General features: G+C 40.8%; 2 protein-coding genes across 4 annotated transcripts in view; both read left to right on the top strand.

The window, feature by feature from the left end:
• Positions 1-328: 328 nt before the first annotated feature.
• Positions 329-11,511, top strand: Patl2 (PAT1 homolog 2). Its single transcript, XM_076849396.1, has 15 exons — positions 329-344; positions 932-1,128; positions 1,713-1,788; positions 2,567-2,705; positions 3,182-3,247; positions 3,469-3,610; positions 5,091-5,211; positions 5,298-5,395; positions 5,736-5,789; positions 5,893-6,026; positions 6,187-6,346; positions 6,840-6,980; positions 8,379-8,476; positions 9,240-9,389; positions 11,391-11,511. The coding sequence occupies exons 1-15, from the start codon at positions 329-331 to the stop codon at positions 11,509-11,511; spliced, it is 1,713 nt and encodes a 570-aa protein (XP_076705511.1).
• Positions 11,512-11,587: 76 nt separating this feature from the next.
• The window catches only part of Spg11 (SPG11 vesicle trafficking associated, spatacsin), an 80,631-nt gene continuing 71,908 nt past the window's right edge, over positions 11,588-20,310 (top strand). For 2 of the 3 annotated variants that reach the window (XM_076850731.1, XM_076850730.1), the window contains exons 1-4: positions 11,588-11,846; positions 14,604-14,785; positions 16,063-16,287; positions 17,353-17,551. In XM_076850731.1, the coding sequence (XP_076706846.1) occupies positions 11,590-11,846; positions 14,604-14,785; positions 16,063-16,287; positions 17,353-17,551 (863 nt within the window). In that variant the 5' untranslated portion in view covers positions 11,588-11,589. Of the gene's footprint in view, positions 11,847-14,603; positions 14,786-16,062; positions 16,288-17,352; positions 17,552-19,210; positions 19,257-20,310 lie in introns of those variants that run through there. The other variant, XM_076850732.1, reaches the window with a different exon arrangement.

The raw sequence follows: 20,310 nt of genomic DNA, 5'->3' as shown, positions 1-20,310 counted from the left end.
CGGTGGTGGTCATGTGTGAAGTGCTTCTCTTTCAACTCCTGGCCCTATTCCTCATTTCTCTCCCTTTGCAGTGCTGGGATGGTGAGATTTAAGGGTGGGGGCTTATGGCAGTCTGAGAACCCAGGGTCTCACTCCTTAATACCTAAGGTCAATAATTCTCTTACTACCTTCTGGGAGAAGAGTGGTTATTTTAGAGAACCATGCCATCCTTACTGACCAGGAGGGGTGTCTCTGGGTCTCTTTCTTGTCCCAGGTTTACCTTCCAGAGGCTGACAATGCTCTCTCAGTGGAGGACACAGACATGCAGGAAGCCTCCCAGACTGCCAAGATGAAATGCCTTGAAGGTATCACCAAATGGACTATGGTGTCCACATAAAAAGTTCGGGCATACAGAGGCTTGCTGATTTGCTTCCTAAAGGCTTGGGCATCCAGAACAACTGGAAGAGATTCCAAACTCTTCCACATGCTAGCCACACCTCACGGGCACCTAAGATAACTTTTCTGGCTCTTATTTTCCCATCTACATAGTAATTGATTAACAGATTCATTGACAACCTTGTAGGAACATATAAATGTAAAATATCTGTCAGGGTTAAATTACAGGGAGTTGGAGCAGCTGGCACTTCAGTTAAAGAGGAAACAGAAGGGGCTGTTGGGTGGGGGAGAACAGGTGGAGAAAGAAGCCTGTAGAAGCACTCAATGAGGCCACTGAAGATGGGATGTGGGAAGTGAAGGTGTCTGGCACCTGCCAGGTTCTGTTTTCTTTAGTGGGGGATATTTGGGGCACCCTGAGAACCCATAGAACAGAGGTGTTGGTTGAAGGCAATTCCAGAGATGGCTTTTGAACAGAAATGGTATTGAATAGCAGCCTCTTAGACAAGACTTCTCACACCTGAGGCCCCATCTTCCACAGATTCACACTTATTCCAAGGGCCTGGCAAGTTCTGTGACCCCTTGGCTCCTGAGGAAGAGCTGGTATCTGCCTCCCAATTGGAAAAAGAGGAAGAAAATGAAGAGGAGGTGGAGGAGGAGTGTCTGGATCCAGATCCAGATCTGGCCGCAAATCCAGAGGAGGAAGAAAATAATCTTCGGGATCCAGCTTTACTCAGTGCTGTCCATAACACACAGGTACCATGGCAGTAACAAGAGGGGAAAGGGTTGTCCTGAACAGTTTACAGCTCAGACCGTGATTAAATATACCTCTCCTCTCCTCCATTCCTAAGACAAGTTCTGAATTAACATTTTCTATTTCATCCTTGAACCTGATTTAGGGACTCTCTCCTTTCCTCTTTCCTCCTGTCTGCTACTAAAGTTTCTGATGCTGTCCTTAACTTGAAGCCAGGTCTTACCTGGGCTGTGCATCACCATAGGTGAAGGCCCTGCTGCTGCTGATTCACCTTTATCTGAATCCCTTTGTCCTGCTAGTCCATTCCTGATATTTGTTCGTATAAGCAGGGAAGATAGACGAGGACTCTCATATAAAAATGAGGTAACTCAGACCCTCCTTCAACTACTTCTGAGATAATAGTCTTCCTTCTTAATGGAAAGAGGGAACTTGGCACAGTTGAATTCAAATATGAAGGAGGACTGGGTTGGATACTGAAATGGCTGTCTCTGCTGTCCCCTCCCACATCTCCATGGACACAAGTAAATGTAGAGGACATGATGCCACAAATGCCCTATTGAATCCAAGTTTTTCCTCCTTGCTCCAGAGAGGTCTGCTCAGCTCCCCTAGAGTCAAGGCCTTAGGGATATCACCCAGTTCCTTGCACTTTCTGTGGCAGGCGAGTCTTCTCCAGTCTCCACCCTATGAGGAGAGGCGTTGAAAGGCACATGTTCATCACATCACTGGCTGCTGAGGAGTATTTCATCCCGGAGTGTGTTGAGTGTCCCTCTGCACAGCTGGGACTCTTGCATTGGTGTCCACCACTGCACACTGTCACATTCATTATGTTCAGTCTACCTTTCTCCATCTGGAGATAAAAACCACAAGTGATGTACATATGGGAGGGAGGAGCATGGTAAATGGCAACTATGCCCAGTCAGGGGCACAGATGAACCAGGCATTCAAATAAGAAAGGACAAACTAGATCTCTACTTCTACTTTATGAAACATCTTATCAGAAAAGCAGCACTGAGTTTAGGGCTGAAAAGAGTCCTGCCCTCAATTAACTGAACATTGGGAATATGGCTTGGGAGGGAGGAATCCAAAGATCGGGAAATACTGCAGGGAGAACTAGAATGGAATTACAGCTCTGATGAGGTTGTCAAAAAACAGATAAGCTCTGTTCCACTGGCTGAAAACAACCTGAGAAGACTGTTACTAAGAGAATAAGAGGCATGGAAAGGCACATGTTCCTCACATCAGGGACTGAAAGCAGCTTCTTAGGAGGTAATGAACTCTGTTGAAACAAGGCAGGAACCAGTTTGGCTTGAGAGATCCCTAACACAGAAAAATGTAGTCAAGGGGGAAAAAGCAGGTGAGATGGGAAGAGGAACTGGGGCTGAGCAGCATTCTCTTGGTGGAGAGGTCCCTCTTCCAGATCTCCTAATTCCTCTTGGTGCCCGGACCATCTGTTGCCAATTCCTTTCCAGCCTATATTTCCCAGCACCAGCTCTCCAGCCCGGCAGTTTGGACCTGAACAGCCCTTACCAGACCCACCTCTCTTCTGCAGCCCACAGACTTCATGCCCACCTCGGCTCAGGTACTGGTTCATGGTGCCCAGGCCCCCAGTGTCAGGACAAGCAGAGTTCTTCCTAGAAATATCAGGAGATGATGGCTAAGGAGTTGCCACAGAAAAAAATACTGACAGAAATTTAATAACAGGTCTGAAGCATAGTCCAAGCTCCTCCTTACAGAGGAGGAAATGGAGTGAGGCCCAATGAGGTAAAAATTTGAGGTCGTCTAGTATGGCAGAACTAAGGCTAGGACAATTCTGACAAGCAGGGCAAAAGATTTCCTACTGTGCTAAGGTTTTTCTGCAGCCAAATTGCAGGAAAATACATCTTGGGGGTGTGAGGATTGTGATGTTTCATGTTGGCTTTTTTGAGGAAGGCACATGAATAAATAGGGTTCTCTTTGATGTTCACCTGAACCTACCCTGGGCTGAATGAATGGAAGGGGTGGGCAAGCAGAGACTTTACTTCCACCTAGCTCAAGTTTCCTTTTAAGTCTCCACAGTCATCTGACCCAGCTCCACCCTCAGCATCAACGGATCTTGCTTCAGCAGCAGAGTCAAACGTCAAGGTAAAACCTAGATTCGAAACAAGGTTGAGGGAAGCCTATCTGCATAATGGGTATTCCCCTGTGGCCAGGAATTTCGTCCAAAGCCCCTGCACTCTTGAATTGTTGCCTACCACTGCACCCTGCCCCATCCTTTTCAAAGAGTGGTGAGCAGTAAAATGCTCTGGGAAGTTCACTTTGGCAGGGGTGGGTAGGCCTGAAGGTATATTTCTCCTGGCTCGAAGTCCCCCTGTCAAGAAGCCTTGGTCTCAGCAGTCAGATCCGTATGCTAACCTCATGACCAGAAAAGAAAAGGACTGGGTGATAAAAGTGCAGATGGTTCAGCTGCAGAGTGAAAATCCCCGCCTGGATGATTACTACTACCAGGTGAGCCTCAGGGCCCCAGCTTTTGACCTTGAGCCCAAGTGACCCAGGACTTCACTCCACTGGTTCAGCTCATGGAGACCATGCCATTCAGATGGGAGAGATCACTAAAGAACAGGAGTCATATTTCTCATGTTGACATACCTAGTTCTTTTCCTTCTATTCTACACTTTAGCCAAATAGGATTATTTACAATTGTCCAAACACACTTGGATTTTGTTTCTATCTTTTGCTGAGAATTTCACCTATTTACCTGAAAATATGTACTTTCTTACCTTTGAATCCTTTTGTGAATCTTGTTATAAACATCTATTCTTTTTAGGTCTAAAAGCGCAGGAATCTTATCAATGGTGAAATTCAGTTTGTTGAACAAATGCTTGCAGACACTTTGTTTCCCCCTACTTCTTACTTCCCCTCTATTTGTGCTGCAGACTTTTGTGCACTTTGTCCACAGGTTTTGGGGCTATCTGGGCTGTTTTCACTTTCTCAACATCCATGAGCTCCCACCTTCACTTCCTTTTCATTTACATTAGTTTCAGATTCTTCCTTTCTTTTTAGTGAGCTTCAAAAATCGTCCCCTTCTTGTCATGAAAGTTTTGTTTTCTTGCCTTTTTGGCATTCCATCTAAATGAAAAAGCCTTACTCAAACTTTTCCCCCCCATTAACAGTTAGTGGCTTTTAGTTTAGGATTTCTCACTTTTAAGGCGATGTGAGAGCTGATGCGCAAATCCACAGATGTATAGAACTGGTCCAGAGGCAAGCTGACAATACCTCCCTAGTGCCAGTTCTGGACTTCTTAACCATCAGCTAACTGATTTAGGACAGCACAAGTGGGGTCACAAGATTAAAATGGGGAGGGGAAGGACAGGTGATGCATGTACTTTATTGAAGAATGTATGAATGGTCAGATGCTGGAACAATTTTGCTTTCTGGCTCCACTTTGCTCTCTACCTTGTTATGAGATCTGGTAGCTTTAGCTAGCTTTGTTAAGTGCTTGGTATGAGAATCCCAAGACAGGTGACATGGGGCTTAAGGCACTTTAGAATAACTGCTAGGCAATGTGTGTATGGTGGCACATACCTTTAATCCCAGCTACTGAAGAGGTTAAGCCAGGAGGATCACAAGTTCGAGGTTTGCCTTGAAAATTTAGCAAGACCCTTCCTCAAAACAGAAAACTGCTAGGTGCCAGAGTCATTTCAGCAGGGGAAAAAAATGCTGTATGTGCCTTTCATGACTCCTTTCTTACAGTGGTTCAAATTGAAGGTTCTCTCTGTGAGGAAGGGGAAAACCTGGGATTGTGGCTCAGCGGTAGAGTGCTTGCTCAGCATATTCGAGGTGCTGGGTTTGATCTCAACACCACATAAAAATAAACAAAAAATAAAGGTTTAAAAAAATGCTATATGAGAGACTGCTGTAGAAGAGTAGTTGAGAAGATAGTTACTTATGAGTTTTTGTTTTTTTTTCCTATTCCCTGGACACACAGGAATATTATCAGAAACTAGAGAAAAAGCAAGCAGATGAAGAGCTACTTGGACAAAGGAAAAAGATTGACTCTCTTAAGCTGATAACACCTTACATTCAGAAAGCAGAGGTTTATGAGTCAGGTAAGATCAGGCTGACTGACTGGCTTAGGTTAGACATCTGAATGGATAGAGGGTGGAATGTGCCTCTCATGACTCCTTTCTTGCAGTGGTTCGAATTGAAGGTTCTCTGGGTCAGGTAGCTGTATCAACATGTTTTACCCCTCGTCGAGCTATTGATGCTGTATGTCATGGAACTCAAGAGCAGGTAAGAGGGCTGGGGTTGTAGCTCAGTGGTAGAGCACTTGCCTGGCACATGTGAGGCCCTGGGTTCAATCCTTAGCACCATGTAAAAATAAATAAAAGTATTGTGTCCATCTACAAGTAAAAAATATTAAACAAATAAAAAGCATTATCTTCCCAGAGCCTTTTTCATCTCCATTTGAAAGGTCTAGAATACCCTCATGTTTGAATTCTGATTGTGACCTAAGAGGGAGAAGGCAGTGTGCTCAGACTTTGTGTCCAGCCTTTCCAGTTCAGTTTGTAGCTAATCTGAGGCCTGGGCTGCAGCTGTGGTGTGTGGCTGATGGCCAGGGACTTCCTTCTAGGATACAGGAGATACAAGCAGTCAGAGGCTTCGGGTATTATCCCGGATTGAGAAGGTAAGACAGCAGTTCCTTGGGGAGGAGTTCCTGATTTACCTTCAAGAACAGGATATTTCTCAGTTACTTCCTCTTTCTCCTTTCCCTACCCACTATTTTTCAGATGTTCCTTCAGTTACTAAAAATAGAAGAAAGCCATAAGGATGGGCTTCCACTGTCCTGTTACTCCAGACAAGAGAGGAACCAGGTTGAGAAGCTCTTTCAAGCTTTAAAGAGCCAGGAGCAGAACAATCTGGAGTAAGTGTGGGAGGGCCTCACCGCAGCCCAAGAAGAAAAGGACCAGCAAAGACATGGGGCTTGCTGCTGCCCTTCCTTCCTGGCATGTAGTTCCTTTTTTTTTTTTTTTTTTTTTTTTTGTGCTGAGCTGAGCTCTGAAAATGCTCTCCTCTTCCCGCAGGGAAGTAGCTGATAGCTTCCTGCAGGTTCTCTCTGTAAGGAAGGGGAAAACCTTGGTAGCCCGGCTGCTCCCCTTCCTGCCCCATAATCAAGCTGTTAGCCTTCTTCTGACCATCACCCACAATCTGCCCCTCCTGGTCCGGAGGGATGTGGCTGACCAGGTACTAAGATATTCAGTGGAGAATAGGATGGTCTCCTGCATGATTTAGTGATCCTTCCTCCCCTCCATTCCCGCACAGCCACTAGAGATGCTAACAGAGTTCTGGGCAGTAAAGGGGTGGGGGTGGGACTGTCCCCACCACTCTCAGATAAGGAAATTACAGAATAAACTGTAAGAATAGCAGATCATCTTTCGGGTATGATGTGCAAAAGAAAATGTGTGTACGGTTCCACAGATGTGTACTGTGGTGTTTTTGAAAGAAGATAGGGGCCCCCTGATAAGTGTTGAGCTCCATATTTTCTTCCCTCAGGGAACAGGTGGTACCAAGGACTCAGTGTTAGGGATGGAGATGAATAAATGGTGATAGGTCTAGAAAGTAACCTAGCTGGGAAGGTACCAAGAGCAGGCTGGCAAGGCAAAGGGGCTGGAGGCAAGATAAGACCAGGTGAAGTTGTACTGGAGTTTGATGGAAGTGCTTATTGACCTTCTTGCAGGCCCTACACATGTTATTCAAGCCTCTAGGCAAATGTATCAGTCACTTGACCTTCCCTGAGCTCCTCCAAGGACTTCAGGGGCTAATGTTGCTACCACCTGGCTCCTCTGAACGGCCAGTCACTGCAGTACTTCAGAACCAGGTAACACATCTGGGAGTCTTTTCTTTCCATGAACAGCTTCCCAATTGGACGCAGTGATGCACATCAGTAATCCCAGCAGCTAGGGAGGCTAAGGCAGGAGGATTGCCAAGTTCAAAGCCAGCCTCGCAACTTAGCAAGACCAGGTACTAAGGTGTCTCAAAAAAGGGTTGGGGATGTGACTCAGTGGTTAAGCACCTCTGGTACCGAAAAACAAACACCCCAATACAAACAGCAAAAAGTTTCTTTTTGCTATTTGATACCTTCCAAGTGGTATTGCTGGTAAGGAATAAGCGAGGGAATGTTTTCCTCTCTCCACATGTCTTGTTTTCTGCAGCACTTCTCAACTTCTATTGAGCACAGATTAACCTGGGAAGCTTACTAAAACACCAGTTTCTTTGTCCTATCCATCTGAAATTCAGGGATGGATGGATGGGTATGCATCTATTTCTCTACCAGGCTCCCTCTATTACTGCTGGTGTGAGCTTCTATAGCAATCTCTAAACTCTTATTTGCCTTTTGTTTTGGTACCAGGGATCAACCCCAGCAGTGCTTAACACTGAGCCACATTCTCAGCCCTTTTTCCTTTATTTAAAGACAGAATCTTGGGGCTGGGGATGTGGCTCAAGCGGTAGCGTGCTTGCCTGGCACGTGCAGGGTGCTGGGTTTGATCCTCAGCACCATATAAAAATAAAATAAAAAAAGATGTTGTGTCCACTGAAAACTAAAAACTAAATATTAAAAAATTCTCTTAAAAAAAAAAAAGTCTAGCTAAGTTGCTCAGGGCCTTGCCAAGTTGCAGAAGCTGGCTTTGAATGTGCCATCCTCCTGCCTCGATGGGATTTCAAGTGTGGACCACCACACTTGGCCTTATGTGCCTTTTAGTAAGACCTTCTAAGTCATTTATAAATGTGTTTAAAAATCACATGTAAAACTATAATATTAGGTATATAATAAATATAAGATAGAAAGTTTTAAAGGATGAGATTTTAGATGTGAAAGTTCTGATATTGTCTTCCAACATACCAGTGGATTATCTTGTGTACTCCCCTCTAAAGACCTTTGCTTAAAGTAATGCTTCTTAAAGTGGAGTTCACAAACACCTATATCAGATTTCTGAATCCATTCCTGATCAATAGACAAGATTCCTGGGTTGGAGCCTAGGAGTGTACATTTAGTCTGCTCATAGAGAGTTTTGTGGAATGTTTGGAGCAGCTCAGATTCCTTGGGAAAGTCACGAATCTTTGGCTAACCAGAATAAAACTTGACAGTTCTTGTGGGTATTGGTCTCTATCTGTAAATGTGAACCTACCCTTTAGTTGGGAAGAAAGCACAGCAAGAGAAGCACTAAATGCCTACCACAAACCCATTCTGCCCTCAACTGTGTGTATTCACTTGCAGTTTGGAATATCTTTGCTCTATGCCCTGCTGAGTCATGGGGAACAGCTGGTATCTCTGGACTCTTCCCTAGAGGAACCCAACAGTGATCTTACAGCTTGGTAAGATCATAAAGGCACATGGATGTTAGTTCAGTATCCTAGGGATGTGCAGGCTGAGCCAGATAAGAGATTTACTAGGTGGCATATTCAAGCATTTCTGAAAGGAGGCTGGGCAGAGAAAGGAGAAATAGCAGGGTTGTAGCTGTTCTGCATTTTACCCCCCTTTCTTATAATGCCCTAGAGAGTTGGTTTTCCATGGAAGGCAGTGTAATGTAGAAATTAAGAGGACAAGCTTTTGAGTTAAATAGACCCAGGTTCGAGTCCTAGATATGTCACCTGTCAGCAATTTAACTTTGGAGCAAGTTATTCACTTCTTAATCTGTTCCCTCATTTATAAACTAAGGATGATGTTTCTAATCCTTTAGAGCTATTAAGTTTAAATAAGAAGTTGGGTATGGTGTTGCATACCTGTTAATCCCAGTGGCTTGGAAGGCTGAGACATGAGGATCATGAGTTCAAAGCTAGCCTCAGCAATGGCAAGGTGCTAAGCAACTCAGTGAGACCCTGTCTCTAAATAAAATATAAAATAGGGATGGGGATGTGGCTCAGTAGTTGAGTGCCCCTGAGTTCAATTTTTTTCCCCCTAGTAACCCCCTCCTCCCCAAAATGAAAGATTATAAGCCTTAAGCATTGCATACCATATACCAAATTGCTATCTGGGGGCAGGGGTAATGAAGTACTGGTGGAAAGACAAGAAACCTTGTCCTAGAGTCTGTTTCCTGCATAAATATAAAAGCTCTGATGTGTTTCTTCTGTCTTCCAGGACAGATGTGGTGGTTCTGATTGCCTGGGAGATAGCCCAAATGCCTACAGCCTCTCTGGCAGAACCCCTGGCCTTCCCCAGCAATCTACTTCCTCTATTCTGTCACCATGTAGACAAACAACTGGTTCAGCAGCTAGAGGCCAGGATGGAGTAAGTGATAGCAGAAACAAGGTTATAGCCCCTTGCTCAAGCCCAATTTACATTCTTTTTCCCTTCCCTACTTTCTTATAAACTATGAGCATGGAGGATAATGTGCTTTACAAGCAGTTTCAGATATTCTGGCATTTATTGAGTAACCAGTCTGGCCCAAGTTTGGGCCTTATAGCTTGTTTCTTCTGTCAAATTTTATTATTCCTAGGTGTTGGGTCATTTATAGTGCTATTTGCAGGGCAGAAATTAATCTGAAAAGTGAATTCATTCAAGAAACGACGGGGGGACTGGGTTGTAGCTCAGTGGTAAAGCACTTGCCTAGCATGTGTGAGGCACTGGGTTCTCTTTAGCATCACATAAAAATAAGTAAATAAAAAAAAAGGTATTGTGTCCATCTACAACTAAAAATATTAAAAAAATGAGGGGGCTGGAGTTGTGGTTCAGTGGTAAAGTGCTTGCCTAGCATGTGAGAGACACTGGGTTCGCTCCTCAGCACCACATAGAAATAAAGGTATTGTGTCCACTTACAACTTAAAATAAATAAATAAATAAAAAGAAATGAGGGACAACTATTCTAGGATATAAACATGAAATACATAGAGGTTATCTCTGTCCTCAGAATGGCCATCTGCTAGAAAGTCAGGTATTAATTAAATCACACAAATAATTGTAAAATGGAATTACGCTTGTGTTTAACATCTGTTCTCTTTGTAGGCTCACTTGGATCTACTGATCTGTTTGTTCTGGAATACTTATGTGGGAAATTAACCATCAGTGATCCAGAGAGTCTTAAGACGGTTCTTATGCATTCATATATTGGAGGATCCTGCCCCAAACATTTTCATATCCTTTCTTAGAATCTAAATGATGTGCCTAAAAATAAGGCATGACTTAAAATATAATTAAAGAGGTAATCAAATGATGTGTTAATTGTTTGTAAGTTAGGAGCTATGATGAAGGGCATCTTATGTGTGAATGTTCCAAGAAAGACCTGACTATAAGTCAGTCCTTGTTATAGCTAACAAAGGTATAACCTGGGAAGTTGCTTCATTATTGCCCCTTTTTAGCAAAGAAAATAGCTCAAACGGAGCTAAAAGGATTGGATATAAGCATCTTCCTTTTGGATAAGAAATGTTTGGTTTCAGAGTCCATCATGGTGGCTGAGACAGGAGGAATGCAAGTTCAAAGCAAGCCACCAGCCTCATCTATTTGGTGAGGCCTTAAGCATCTAAGCAAGACCCTCTCAAAAAGGGTTGGGGATTTGGCTCAGTCGTTAAGCAACTATTTTGGTTTCATTTTGACAAAAATATGCATTCATCAACAAACAATGGAGAGTTTTTTATGAACCAGGCACTGTTTTAGGCAGAGGGTAACAGTGTGAGCAACACAGCGTTCCTGCTTTTTTAAAGTTTACATAACTGGCTGGATAGGAACTGATGCAAAATATCAAGTAGTAATAAGCATCATGGGGAAATAAAATCGATGATTAGAAAGTAATTGGAATGAAGGAGCCTTTAGGTTGAACCGTCCATAAAGGTCTCTCGATACAAGTTAAAGTGAAATGTTCTGAATATGAAAATTAATGTGTTAAAGTACTGCTAGTAAGAGACCATCCCCAGACGCCTTCTTAATATGTTCTCAACCCTCATTCTTCTGACGATCTTGTACCATACTTCCTCAATAAAGCATAAATAATGAAATAGGAGCTCCACCATCTCCACCGTTTAAACTTACCCGTTTCCCAGTTACAATGGTTATTATTTGACCTCAACATTCAGGTCTACCCTTTCATGATGGATTTGCACTGTAAGACTTGGTTATTGCTACCAAGGAAATGGACCACCCCAGAGACTGTAAACAAATAATGGCATAAGAGAAGTCGGGACAGAAGGAGCAGGAGGCGACTAGACTAAGTAGCTATGGGTAATACCACAGTGAGAACAGCTGCAACAGCCTGCGTTAGGCGGCTAAATCAGGCCTTTGTGCATTTTTGTGGTTAAGCGTAAGAGCGAAAGGCAGCTGTGGTCGTACTGGAGCTCTGCACCGCCTGCAAAACGCAAGGAAAGTCAACTGGCTAGAAACAGCCCAGCGCTTCTGGAGAGAATCACGAGGCGGCACGTGAGCGGCTCGAGACACTGCGCATGCCTGAGACGCAGTCAATTCCTGAACACAGGTGACCGGAAGGAACGGCTTGACAAAGATGGCCGCGAAGCAAGAGGCCGGAAGTGCTGCTTTCGCCGGCGGTAGCTGCCGCGCCGAGTCCATGGAGCCAGTCTTACCTATGCTATTGGTGCCGGTCCGCTCCGAGGCGATCGAGCGGCTGGGATCCCGAGCGCAGATGCACAGAGAGCAGGAGGTTCTAGGGAGCTTGACGGCCACGGGCAGCCTCCAAGTGCTTTCCTTGGCACCCGGCGGCCCGGGTGGGGGTGGCTGCTGCCTTAAGGGTCCTTTCGGCCAGTAAGTGCGGCGGCAAAGGTGGGCAGGGTGGGAGTCCGAAGCCTTAACTCCGGTGGCCGCACCCCGCGGGGTCAGAGCTAGACCCTCTCTCAGGATGGGGGTGGTAGAAGAGAGGTGATTGTCGGGGAAGCGCCTTTTGCGAGCACTGTTCCCTCTCGAAACATTTTCCCGGACCCAAGGCGAAAAGCTCACTTTCCTCCATCTCCACACGCGGCTTTCCGGTTGTGGGTGGGCGGAGAGGGTATCCAGCGCCTCTGCTAGTTTGGAACCCGGAATGGGTCCTGGTTTAGGCGCTGATTACTTTGATTCAACACAAGTTGATTATTTGTCACAATGCCAAGATGCTAGCCAGGGATTATCTCCAATTTGAATCATCCTTTTTTTTAACTGAAGCAGCAGTTTTCTTAACAGATACCCGCCTGCACCACCACCACCACCACCAACTCTCCCCCGTCCCCTTAACTTTCAGAGAGCGCCTACTTTGTCCATTCACTTACTGATTTGTTTAATAAAGAGTTATGTAGCTACTGTTACCTAGAAGCAGTGCATGTAAAGTTGCATAAGGCACCATTTTTACTTGTGAGATAGATGCTCCCATGACTGGGGAGGCAGGCTTGGAAAAAAAAAAAAAAAAAAAAAAGATTCTTTCCACTTATTTTTGGTTCAGGATTTACAGTTTACATCATAAAGTTTGAGTATCCTCTGAGTATTAGACTGCATTTTTTAATAATAGAAAATATCTTAGAAATGATCTCTTTTAATGCTGGGTGCAGTGGCACACGCCAATAATCCCAGTGGCTAGGGAGGCTGAGACAAGAGGATCGTAATTCAAGGCCAGCCTCAGCAATTTAGACCCTGTCTACAAAAGGATTAGGGATGTACCCCAGTGGTAACATCGCTCCTAGACTAAATCCCCAGTTTAAAAAAAAAAAAAAATTTTTTTTAAAGACTTAGAGTAGCAAAGAGATGTCTCACCTTGAAATCTCAAGATCCTGTAACAACACCTGACAATTAGAGATTAGTTTGTGAAATCAGTAAATGTTTTAACCTGTTCTGTTTGCCTGCCTTATTTTGCCTCTGGTTGCTAGGAAGAATAATCTCTCCATAAGGGAAGTTAGTTTATTCAACAGTATCAAATACCTGTGAATGCAGCAGAATAAAGAAATGGGGTGGATAAAAAAACAGTACTCTACAGGTGTTATGAGAGCCTATCAGAGGAGATAAGAATAATTTGGCTATTCATTTGCTGGCTCATGAATTTAAGAAATGAGGATCAAAAAGGATGCTTTTCAACTTTATTTGAATTGAATTTTAATTCAGTTAAGATACTTTCTAAGGTAAAAAGGACAAGTTTGTAGTGAAGTTTACTTCCTACTTTAAATATGTAGTTTTTTTGCATTATTGAAATTATATTTTATTTTCATCAAAAATTTCCTTTCTCCAAGTGGCAGTATAGTCATTCTATGTGCTAATAATTTTAATGTTACAGAATCATCTGTATACAAATTTGATTAACTTTTTTCATTGATATTTTCCATATTTTCAGTGTAAACAAATTGAGCATTAGTGAAAAACCCATCAGTTTGGTTGTAAAGCAAATGGAAACATTGTTAATCTTATCTAATAAAGACATAATAGCACCACTCCTACTTGATATAAAACTTTTGTAGAAAAAGGAAGCTTTTAAAAAGGAAACTATATCAGCTTGGTAGCCTTATCTTTTCTATTGCCTTGTGTTGGGCGCTCCTATCTTTTTGAGAACAGGGTCTTGCTTTGTTGCCCAAATTAGCCTCCAACTCTTAGGCTCAAGAGATCCTCCTGCCTCAGCCTTCTGAGTAGCTAGGACTAGAGGTGTATGCCACTGCACCTAGCTTGGGCCCTTTTATTTTTACCTTTCAAATGTAATTTAATATTTGAAACTATAGCATCATTAGTTTTCTAAACTTGTTAACCAGTGTTGATATTTTTATGTCACAGTACTTTAAGAATTCTGTAACTGTGCAGTCTAGTATGGTAGCCATAAGCCACATGTGGCTGTTAAAAATTCATTTTCTCAGTTGCACTACCCACATTTCAAGGGAACTGTAGCCATTTCTGGTTATTGATAACTATCTTAGGCAGCAGTTTGTATTCTGTTTTCACACAAAATTGTATTGAACAATTGTTATATGCCATTTTGGAGTCTTTAAAGTCTGTGGATACAAAGAATCACTTTTGTTTTTAACATATTTAAAAAACATTTACCTGCTGGATGTGGTGGCACACACCTGTAATCATAAGTTTAAGGGAAGCCTCAACAATTAGCAGACCATGTCTCAAAAGGGACTGGGTGTGGCTCAGTGGTAAAGTGCTCCTGGATTCAATCCTCAGTACCAATAAAAGATAAAAATCCCAAAAAATATTTAGCCCAGCAAAAGTCTATTAAGCACCACCTCATAAATATTTGATTATTGATACTCATTCTTGATCATAACAGTTTCTTTAAACATTAGGATTTAAGATGAAAGAATAAAATGAGGCAGCATTTCTTGCTCCATGGCCACTTTTTATCACCCAATTCCATATTCTTATGTTAGTATGAAGGAGTAGATGGGGAAGAAGTGAAAGAAGAGGGAGCGAGGGTGGCAAATCCTGAAACAATTTATATTCTCTAAGTTTGAATCTAGGATTGATGCTACCAAGTGAAGTAACTATCGCTACTATTTTGGATAAATATGATTGGATATAGAATATGATAAATCTAATCTTTTTCCTTAGTTTTGTATGGGAGGACTCTCATAACGGCACTTCAACGGACAAACCCAAACTGCTCGCTTTTTGTGAAAATTATGAACTGTTAATTTATGAATTTAACTTGAAAGATGGAAGATGTGATGCAACCATATTGTACAACTGCAGTGGGAAGACACTGCAAAAGCTTATTGAAGAGCAAGGTGTCAGTAAGTACATATATGTGGTCTTCAAGCATGCTTAAATTTGTGACATTACCTTGTATTCTTAGATATTTCATGAAAATGTCTCAGGTGAAATCAGGGAGGGAGGTCTACATTGTCTACTATAGTAGCTATTAACTACTTAGGGTATTAAGCACTGAAATGAGGTTAAAACAAAGATATACTTTAAATGTCATTTATGTACTAGATTTTGAAGATTTAGTACTTTTTTTAATATTTATTTTTTAGTTGTAGTTGGACACAACACCTTTAATTAATTAATTAATTTATTTATTTTAAAATTTTTTTTTATTTTTTTAGTTGTAGTTGGGCACGATATCTTTATTTTATTTATGTATTATGTGGTGTGACGATCAAACCCAGGGCCTCACACATGCAAGGTGAGTGCTCTACTGCTGAGCCACATCCCCAGCCCTGAAGATTTAGTACTTAACACAAAAAATTGTTAATGTGTTACTTTTTTTAAATATATATATATACATATACACACACACACACACACACACACACAAGGAATTGTACCCAGGGGCACTTAACCACTGAGCCACATCCCCAGCCCTTTCTAATTTTTATTTTGAGATACGTTGTTGCTCAGTCGCTGAGACTGGCTTTGAATTTCTATTCCTCCTTTCTGAGCTTCCAAAGCTGCTGGGATTACAGGTGTGTGCCATGTGCCCAGCTAATATTTTACTTTTTAAGTACATGTTGAAATGATAATTTTGGCTACAATGGACTAAATAATGCATACTAAGATGAATTTCACCTCTTTTCAATGTGGCTGTGTCTCATTTATTGTGATTCACACATTTTTATTGGATGGTGCTAATCTAGACTGCTTATAGAGCTGTTGACTATGTTTTGTCCGAATGGTTACAGGAGCAGAAATTAAAGCATGCAGGTTTTTATTTTTAAAGCAGTAACAAACTCCCTGTCCTTGATTGTAAGTTTTCATATTTTTTCCTTAAAAAAGATTTCTGATCTGTGGGGTCCAGTGGGCAAATTGGCTTTTTAAAATCTTCCTCCTGTTGTGCTGCCAGACTGTGGCCATAAACAGAAGAAACCAGGGACATTGTAGGGCATCTTTATTTGTTCCTTTACCCACCTCCCAGTGACCACTTACTTAGGTGAGTATGAGTAATAACTACCTTGAGTTTGAAGTAAGTTTAGTTTTTTTGTTTTACCTGTTTTTATTTATAAGATCAAGATTACCAATTATAAAATTGTGAGCAATGAATTTGAAATAACATCCTTTTATTTCATAGGTATTTCCTTACTGTCTTTGAGGATTCTCTCATTTAACAATAATACATCATTATTGTTCATCAACAAATGTATCATCCTCCATATCATGTTTCCTGAAAGAGATTCTGAAATCAGAGTACTCAGCTGCTTCACATTATCCTTGCCTACACAGACAGTGGACACGATTATTGACATGCAGCTCTGCAGAGGAGTTCTTTTTGTTTTGAGTAGTTTAGGCTGGATCTGTATCCTTGGCAATAAATATGTTAATTCATATATAGAGAAGGAGAATGTCTAGAAAGACGAGCCTTTTAAGCTTGTAGTTTTGGGGACTGAGTATATGGAGAATGGTTGGTTTTTCAGTAAAACTTTTCAGAGAAAAAAAATCTCATAAACTTAAAATACTCAAACCCATATCACTTTATATTCTATTGAAATATTTGCTAAGGTATAGATGTATTTTTAGTCATAATTATCCATATTTGTGTTGTTTTAAAATTGTATGTACTCTGCATTAGCTGTTTATTCAAAATATACTTCTTGAGTACCTATTATATGCTTGTTCCAGGAAGGATTTAGATGACTTTTTATGACATGCAAAGATGTCATAAAATATTAGATTTAAATTAATTTTTGTCATTGGATTATAGAATCTGTGGTACCTAACATAGGCATTGGGTATATGTGGCTGTTGAGATTCAAAATTGGTGGAGTAACGTGGGATCTAAATTCTTTGTCCACACATGCATGCTGGGATTGAACCCAGGTCTTCATGCATGCTGGGCAAGCACTTTACTAAGAAAAAGAATGCAAAACATTTCAATTTTTAATATTGGTTACATGTTGAAATGATATTTTGAATCAATTGGCTTAAGTAAAATGTTAAACTTAGCTTCATCTGATCTCTTATGTAACACTATTGTTGAACCCTAGTGGAAAATATTAGCAGTGTCTCAGGGTCTGGCACAGAGTGGTTATTTAGTGAATACTATTGAATGATGTTTTGAATAACCAATAAAAAAAAAAAAAAAAAAGTTACCCTGGGGGGGGGGAAATAAAAAATAAATAAATTTCTGATCCATCTGGAATGTAAAAAAAAAAAAAAAATACCATTGAATGAATCCTGTATCAGGTTGTATGTTGTGCCACCAACTTCATATTTCCTGCGATACTACCATAGGATCTGCCTTGGTTTTCAGTCTTCTGTTGTCTACAAGATTGCAGCAATGGAATCTGTAGCACTGTACCATCCAGTGTTTTAAATGGTTAGGTATACTTATAAACTGATGTTTTCTTTAACTCTAACTCAGATATTTTTGATACTGTGAATGGCAGAAATGTAGCTCATGTGGAATTAGCACTTTACCAAGAAAATGTATACAATAAGCAGCAACAGGAACCAGCCAAGATTTCTTCTTTCACTTCACTGAAAGTATCTCAGGATCTAGATATAGTGATTGTCAGCTCTTCCAACTCTGCAATTGCTGTTAACTTAAATTTATATTTCAGGTATGTAGATATTGCAATTTTTACTTTGAGGTAAATTATCAGAACCAATAAAAGGTTAAAAATGTATTTGTTAGGTGAGCACGGTGGCATGGATCTAAAATCCCAGCAGTACAAAAGTCTGAGGTGGGAGAATTGCAAATTCAAGGCCAGCCCATGCAACTTAGCAATACCCTAACTCAGAATAATAATTAAAAAGGACTGGAGATATAGCTCAGGGGTAGAGCACCCCTGGGTTCAATCCCTAGTACCAACAACAACAACAAAATATACTCATTAGCTTTTTTTTTTTAAAGAGAGAGAGAGAGAATTTTAATATTTATTTTTTTATTAGCTTTTTCGTCAGACACAATATCTTTGTTTGTATGTGGTGCTGAGGATCGAACCCAGGCCGCATGCATGCCAGGCGAGCGCGCTACCACTTGAGCCACATCCCCAGCCCTAGTCATTAGCTTTTTAAAAAAGTTTTCTTTTTCTATGCAGTCAGATAAGTTCTAGCTCAACACAGAAAAGTTGTTAGTGTATAGTTTAAGGTATACAAATAACTACTGGCTTCCTTTTTATATTTGATTTTTGCATACACATCAGTTTTGATTTTGACAGATGGTTTGATTGTGTATAGGTTATGTCATGAATTTTAAAAAAGCAATCAAGATTGCACAATTTTAAAAGCACCTGCTTATTATATATTATCCACTTACTTCTTGCCCCACATTAAAGCAGAAGAGAAATGGAATATCTTAATGTGTTAGAGTTGCTTTTATGGTTTTGGGGTCCTGATTACCTTGGGGTTCTTGTTCCTCTTACAGGACTTTGACAAGATGTAATCCTCTTGTTTTTTCTAGCTGAGGATTTCCAAAATGTTTACCTTGGAGGATCTAAACTTGTGACTGTCTAAATGTATTAATAATAACTGAGTGCTTGTTTGTGCTGTTTTTTTGTTTTGTTTTGGGTACCAGGGATTGAACTCAGGCACTCAATCATGAGCCACATTCCCAATCCTATTTTGTATTTTATTTAGAGACAGAGTCTCACTGAGTTGCTTAGCACCTTTTGCTGAGGCTGGCTTTGAACTTGTGATCCTCCTCCTTCAGCCTCCCAAACTGCTGGAATTACAGGCATGTGCCACCACACCTAGTTTGTGCTGTTTTTTTGATATAGGTATTCTAGTTGCTTCTAATTTTGATGTTTAAGGGTATGTGTGTGTCCACACAACAGACTCTTTATTGTAACTTTCTTATCTAAAAATAGGCCAGTCAACATTTATCATTTCCAATATTTAGGGCCATTTAAAACCATTAGAATCTTGGTTCTACCTTAATATGAATGAGATAAACAAATCCTTGAGTGGTAACGCCTTTTTTTTTTTTTTTTTGGTACTGGGGATTGAACCACTGAGCCACATTCCCAGCCCTTTTTTTGTATTTTATTTAGAGACAGGGTCTCACTGAGTTGCTGAGTGCCTCACTAAGTTGCTGAGGCTGGCTTTGAACTCTTGATCCTCCTGCCTCAGCCTCACGAGTTGCTGGGATTATGGGTGTGCACTACTTTGCACCTGACGAATGGTGATGCTTTTTTTTTTTTTTTTTTTTTTTTGTAGTTGGACAGAATGCCTTTATTTATTTATTTTTTTAATGTGGTGCTGAGGATTGAATCCAGTGCCTTATACGTGCTAATCAAGTGCTCTGCTGCTGAGCCCCAGCCCCTGGTAATGTTTTGTGATGAGTTTTATTGCTATTTATTTGGATTACAAGAAAGGATAAATTCATCTTCACTTATCTACCAGATGTTTTTAACAAGTGTGAATTTTTTTTTTCTTTTGCAGTATTTGTCACTGAGCTACATCCTCAACCCCTCAGACCCTCGCTTGTTTTAAATAGCTTTTTATTTATTTCAATCCTTGAGCAGGGATGATTAGTATATTCTCAGATTGTTTTCTTCTATTTATCAGAAGGCTATTTTTGCTGATTAACCACACTTTCCTTATATTTGTAGAATTATCATCTGATCATACATTTGGAAAATAATTTGTTAAAAAAGGAGGAAAGCTTACTCAGTTACTATAGTCATTATGTATAGGGTTCTCCTTTGGATATACTGGCAATACACCAGGACTACTATTCTGTTTCCTGCACCAAATTTAAGGATCTATCCTATCCAACTAAATGACTGCTCTGTGTTTATTACTTACATTTATGTATTTATTTTTGGAAAGGGTCTCATTCTGTTATCCAAGCTTACCTTAAACTCTTAAGCTTAGGTGATCCTGCTTCCTCAGCCTCCTGTCCCACCACACCCAGCTATTAGTGTAATTTTCCTGGAGTTGACTCCTTATTTTCTGAGTGTGCTCTGAAGTCTAAAGTTGTTTTTGCTATTTTTTTTCCTCCTGATAAAAACTCCTCTTTCCTTGATAAAGAACATTAGGCCTCTTTCTCATTTGATCAAGCCCTGTTCATCTTTTGAGAGCCAATTAAAATCCACCTTTCTTGAAGCCTTTTACTTATTAAAACTCCCTCCTTTTACTTATTAAAATTTCTTTCCTCTTTGAACTTTTGTAGCACTTCTACTTTGAACTAGAGCATAACATTTAATTATATAATCCTATGTTTCCCTCCATAGAAGCTCCTTGAGAAACCAAACTCAGTTTGTTCCTTGAGATTTTTTTTTTTTTTAAGATGGGGTAAGCCAGTCTTTTTTTTTTTTTTTTTTGTGTGTGTGTGTGTGTGTATGTGTATGTGTAGATGGACACAACAGCTTTATTT

The sequence above is a fragment of the Callospermophilus lateralis genome, chromosome 3, assembly GCF_048772815.1.
Source record: "Callospermophilus lateralis isolate mCalLat2 chromosome 3, mCalLat2.hap1, whole genome shotgun sequence".
Classification (NCBI taxonomy): domain Eukaryota; kingdom Metazoa; phylum Chordata; class Mammalia; order Rodentia; family Sciuridae; genus Callospermophilus; species Callospermophilus lateralis.
This window is presented reverse-complemented; position numbering and strand designations above follow the sequence as displayed.

Bases quoted from the DNA above. Each gene is read 5' to 3' on its own strand.
- Patl2 (XM_076849396.1), top strand. The intron at 3,248-3,468 runs GTAAAACCTAGA...CCTGGCTCGAAG, and splicing joins CAGCAGAGTCAAACGTCAAG to TCCCCCTGTCAAGAAGCCTT. The intron at 3,611-5,090 runs GTGAGCCTCAGG...CTGGACACACAG, and splicing joins TGGATGATTACTACTACCAG to GAATATTATCAGAAACTAGA.